This window comes from Mus caroli, chromosome 12 (assembly GCF_900094665.2).
Source record: "Mus caroli chromosome 12, CAROLI_EIJ_v1.1, whole genome shotgun sequence".
Classification (NCBI taxonomy): domain Eukaryota; kingdom Metazoa; phylum Chordata; class Mammalia; order Rodentia; family Muridae; genus Mus; species Mus caroli.
Window position 1 is genome coordinate 97066326 of NC_034581.1, and position 4453 is coordinate 97070778.

Genomic DNA, 4453 nt, shown 5'->3' on the forward strand with positions numbered 1-4453 from the left:
AAGAAAGAAAGAAAGAAAGAAAGAAAGAAAGAAAGAAAGAAAGAAAGAGAAAGAAAGAAGACAAACTCTGGGCTAGAGAGATGTCTGAGCACTGACTGCTCTTCGAGAGGTCTTAGTTCAGTTCCCAGCAACCACATGGTGGCTCACAACCATCTACATAGGATCTGATGCTCTCTTCTGGTCTGTCTGAATAAACTATGGTGTACTCATATACATAAAATAAATTAAAAATTCGAAAAAAAAAAGAGGAAAGAAAGAAAGAACAGTAGCTCCTCTCAGACGTGGAAGGAAACAGACACATAAAAGGCTCTTATCGCAGCTATGAGCGAACACGCGTGTGCTAGTGTCCTTAGAACACAGACGATCACAGGCAAATGGGGAAACGTGAAGAACACGGGCCCAGTATTGGTTTCGAGGGAGGTGTAACAGTTATTTAGAAAACACTGGAGACTGGGGCCAGGAGAGCAGCAGACTGATTGATGAGCAGCTGTGTGGCCCTGCAAAACAGTTAAACTCAAGCGTGGCAGGGCATGCCTGCACTCGGGAGGTGGAGGGAAATCAGAGTTCAAACTCATCCTCAGTTACATAGCAAGTTTGAGATCAGCCTGGACCACATGAGATTCTGTCTCGTGAAAACCACTCAGCAGGGCAGGGCCTCTACAGTGTCTGCACTTAAGATGGAACTTCTGTGCGGGCATTATCATTATCCCCAGGTTCAAGATCCAGGCCACCTACCTGCCTGAGATCAGAGAGAGTGGGTACCAACACGTAACAAAGGAACAGACCTGGTCCAGTGTGGGCAGCCATTGTGGCTTGTATCTAGACTCTCCTTGATACACTGTTGGGTTGCTTGTTTTGTTTTTGTTGTTTAGGTTTTTTTTTTTTTTGGAGGGGGCGTGTTATTTTATTTTTCTGTGTTTGCCTGTTTGTGTACTGAACCCCAGGAGGCCAGAAGAGGACATCGGTTGCTTGCCCTGAAACCGGAGTTACAGGTGGTTATGTGCCTCTATGTAGCAGTTGGGAACCAAACCCAGGTCTTCTACAAGAGCAGCTTGGCTCCACTAAAGCCAGGTCTCCCAGCCCCTACGGGTCTTTATTCCTTATGAATACTTGTGGAGTAGAAACCAGAGCCGACCACAGGCATGACCTCCACCTAGATATCAAGCAGCCCTGAGTGGCCCTGCACAGGTGGAACGCTTGGCATCAAACGGGCAATATCCAATGACAACCAACCTCAGCCTGTTCGATACCTACCGTTGATGTCGTCGGGCAGGTGGTTCATCATGGAGCCAGACTCACAAGCTTCAATGTAGAACACCATCTGCAAGGCATCCGGGACAGGTGAGCTCCCAGCCCTCAGCGCCTGCCACTGGGGGCTGTCACTCTTTCCATCCCTGCCCACTATCCTGCACCTTGGATTTGGGGAGTCACTGTTGCTATACAGAGGCTATGGCCAAGGGCTGTGGAAAGCCATTTGACAAAAAGCAATCCTGTTTCTTCACTTATGGAAGAAAATGATCTGAGTTAGCAGAAAGCACAGGAAGACTGGAGCCGTACACCGCTGAAGAGACTGGTTCTGCTGTCTGATAGTGAGCAGCGCTCCAGAGAGCCATGCCACGAGGCAGCCATCCCTCTGCACTACCATCACATACACTCCATCTGTCCTATACAGTTGCTGCCGAGGGTACAGAGAGGAGAGTGCCAAAGCGAACAGCATAAGGTCGTCGATGTTCTTCCCCAATTATCCCAAACTTGGGCAGACTGTGAGACAGCGGACCTCACGTGTGCTCCCCGTACCCGTAGCAGTTCATTCACAGCCTCTCCCAACACCTGCTGGGTCCAAGCTTGGGGCGAGGCCCACACTATGTTGTGACAAGTTCTCTAAGAGGTACAGTGAATCCTGGGACACCACTGGTCAAGGCTGACCAGGGGGAAGCCTATCCAGAAAGCCCAGCAACCTGTCGAAGGGCCAGCTATGCGGGTGTGGTCTTTGCTCTGCAACCCAGGCTCCTCCCCCCCCCCCCCAGGGGCTCAAGAACTGATGATGTTACCTTCTGGTACATTTTGTGTTCATACATGTAGCGAATAGTCTTATTCAGGTCCTTGACATGAAGCTGAAAGGTAGGAATGTGGACATTCAGAAAGTACTAACACCTCATAAAGTCCCCTTCCCAGTCAGTAAAAGTAACCATGGCGGGCAGTAAAATCTAGATGTCATCTTGGCCACTCCGTCCCACACTGAAAGACAAGAGATGACACTTCTCCATGCACAGCTTTGTCCTGGGCATCCAGAGACTTTGGTGTACTGTCTGTGCACCCTGTACTCTCTGGCTAACATTGTGGCATGGAGAGAAACAGCTACAACCCTGTCCCTGACTCTACCACAGCATTGATACCGACCCTAGAGAAGTGTCAGAAAACACGCGCTAGGTTTAATGTCAGCACACAGGCCATGTTTTCTATTTTCCTTTAAATTTTAAAGATAAATAAAACTACCCTTTTTATCTTTAAAAGGTCACGAAGGGGGCAATGAGATGGCTCAGCAGGTAAGAGCCCTTGCTGCCAAAGCCTAAGGACCTGAGTTCAATCCCTAGGGACTGCAGGATGGAAGAGGAAAGCCAACTCCCGAAAATTGTCCTCCGACCTCCACATGTGTGACGTAGCACGTGTGTGAATGTACACACGTGTACAAAATAAAATGTAAAAATCAATTTTTAATGTTAGGAAACATGGCTGGGGGCATAGCTCAGTGTATAGCACTTGGCTAACACACACACAAGGCCCTGCTACACTCAGCCTCCAGGATCAAACAGCAATGGCGACGACCCAGATGTACAATTGAGACCGTAAGCAGAACTCACATCATCATTAGGAAACACCAGGATCCCGGTGGCTCCGTGGTCGGTGAAGTAAATGAAGACATGATCTCGGGGACCACTGTCAAGAGAGCACAGAGCGGGTGAGCCAGGGAGCCACATCTCCCCACTCCTGTTCCCCTGTCCACATCTCTGAAGAAATGCCTTCATCAAAAAGTTGAGAAATCTGAGCAGGACGTGGTAGCTCATGCCTTTAATCCCGGTATTTGGGAGGCAAAGGCAGGTGGATCTCTTTGAGTGAGGCCAGCCTGATCTATATAGGAAGTTCTGAGCCAACCAGGACTATAGTGAGAGAGACCCTGTCTCAAAAACACAGAAATAGAAACACGCATGAACGTGGAGCTCTAACGCCTCATAAAAGCGTTACGTAAGGAAACACTGAGTTTAGTGAGGTCAGATGTGGTAACATATGATTATAATTCCAGCTAACTCCAAAGGCTGAGGCAAACTACAAGTTCAAGAGCAGCCCGGATAATTTAGTGACACCTTGTGTGAAAAAAATAGACCTTGGGGGTTGTACAAGGGAGAGGCAGACAGGCAGTGGGGAAAGGGCAGGCTGGCTAGGGTTGTAGCTTAGTGGGATGTCCAGTAAGTCATGAGGGGACATAAAACTCACAAGGGACTCTGGCTCACAGGCGTACGAGGCACAGAAACAGTCAAACCACAGCACCAGCCCCATGAGACCTGTCCTGGGTCAGGACAATGCTGCCCGCTCTAACGTCTCCAAGGAGACAGGTGAGAACAGCAATGCCTGTTTAAATTCTCTGAGTGAGGCGACAGCTCTAGGAATATAATAGACCTATGAAACAGAGGGTACCTCTTCAAGACTTTTCCAGACCCTTTGCCCTTCACAGCTTCTGCGTCGCCTCTCAGCACGGCGAGGAAATTCTCTGGAGTCACATCCTATGAGAAATGGGGAGTCAAAGCCAGAGGCAGTTAGTTGTTAATGTGACATGCTCGGGGCTCCCAGCTTTGAGCTCAAGAGCCAACATTCCCACCCAAGGACAAGCCCACCTTCCTTGGGGACCCAGAGCCTGTGAACTGTCAAAGTCCCCTCTTGTTTGGGGTAGGTGGCAACTCAGCGAGCTTTCCATTCCTTCTTCTTCACCACTATGGAATAAGGGACAGTCCCCCTCCAAAGAGTCTACCAGCACAGGAAGAGAGAACTCCCTCTGGGATAGGGCAGAGGGTTAGTGCCTCAGTTTACCTCCAGCCTGCTACCTCAGAGCCTGAGTTCCAAGGACACTTGATTATCAAAAGCAATGCAAAAAAAAAAAAGGAAGGGGGGGAGATATCACCCCCAATTCTATCACATGTCCTTATAGACCAGTGGTTCTCAACCATTCTAATGCTATGACACAAAAATAAAGTTCCTCATGTTGTGATGACCCCAACCATAACATAGTTGTAGTGTTGCTACTGTTATGAAGTGTAATTGTAGGTATCTGATATGCAGGAGATCTGATTATGAGACTCCTGGGGCCGAGCGTGGTGGCTCACGCCTTTAATCCCAGCACTTGGGAGGCAGAGGCAGGCAGATTTCTGAGTTCGAGGCCAGCCTGGTCTACAAAGTGAGT

The 4453-nt window shown here is 48.9% G+C and overlaps 1 protein-coding gene across 1 annotated transcript in view; it reads right to left on the reverse strand.

The window, feature by feature from the left end:
* Positions 1-4453, reverse strand: part of Lgmn (legumain) — a 35867-nt gene that overhangs the window by 6536 nt on the left and 24878 nt on the right. Inside the window, exons 5-8 of the mRNA XM_021178946.2 lie at positions 3694-3779; positions 2862-2937; positions 2052-2114; positions 1255-1321 (exon numbers count right to left, since the gene is read on the reverse strand). Coding sequence (XP_021034605.1) covers positions 1255-1321; positions 2052-2114; positions 2862-2937; positions 3694-3779 — 292 coding nt within the window. The remainder of the gene's footprint in view (positions 1-1254; positions 1322-2051; positions 2115-2861; positions 2938-3693; positions 3780-4453) is intronic.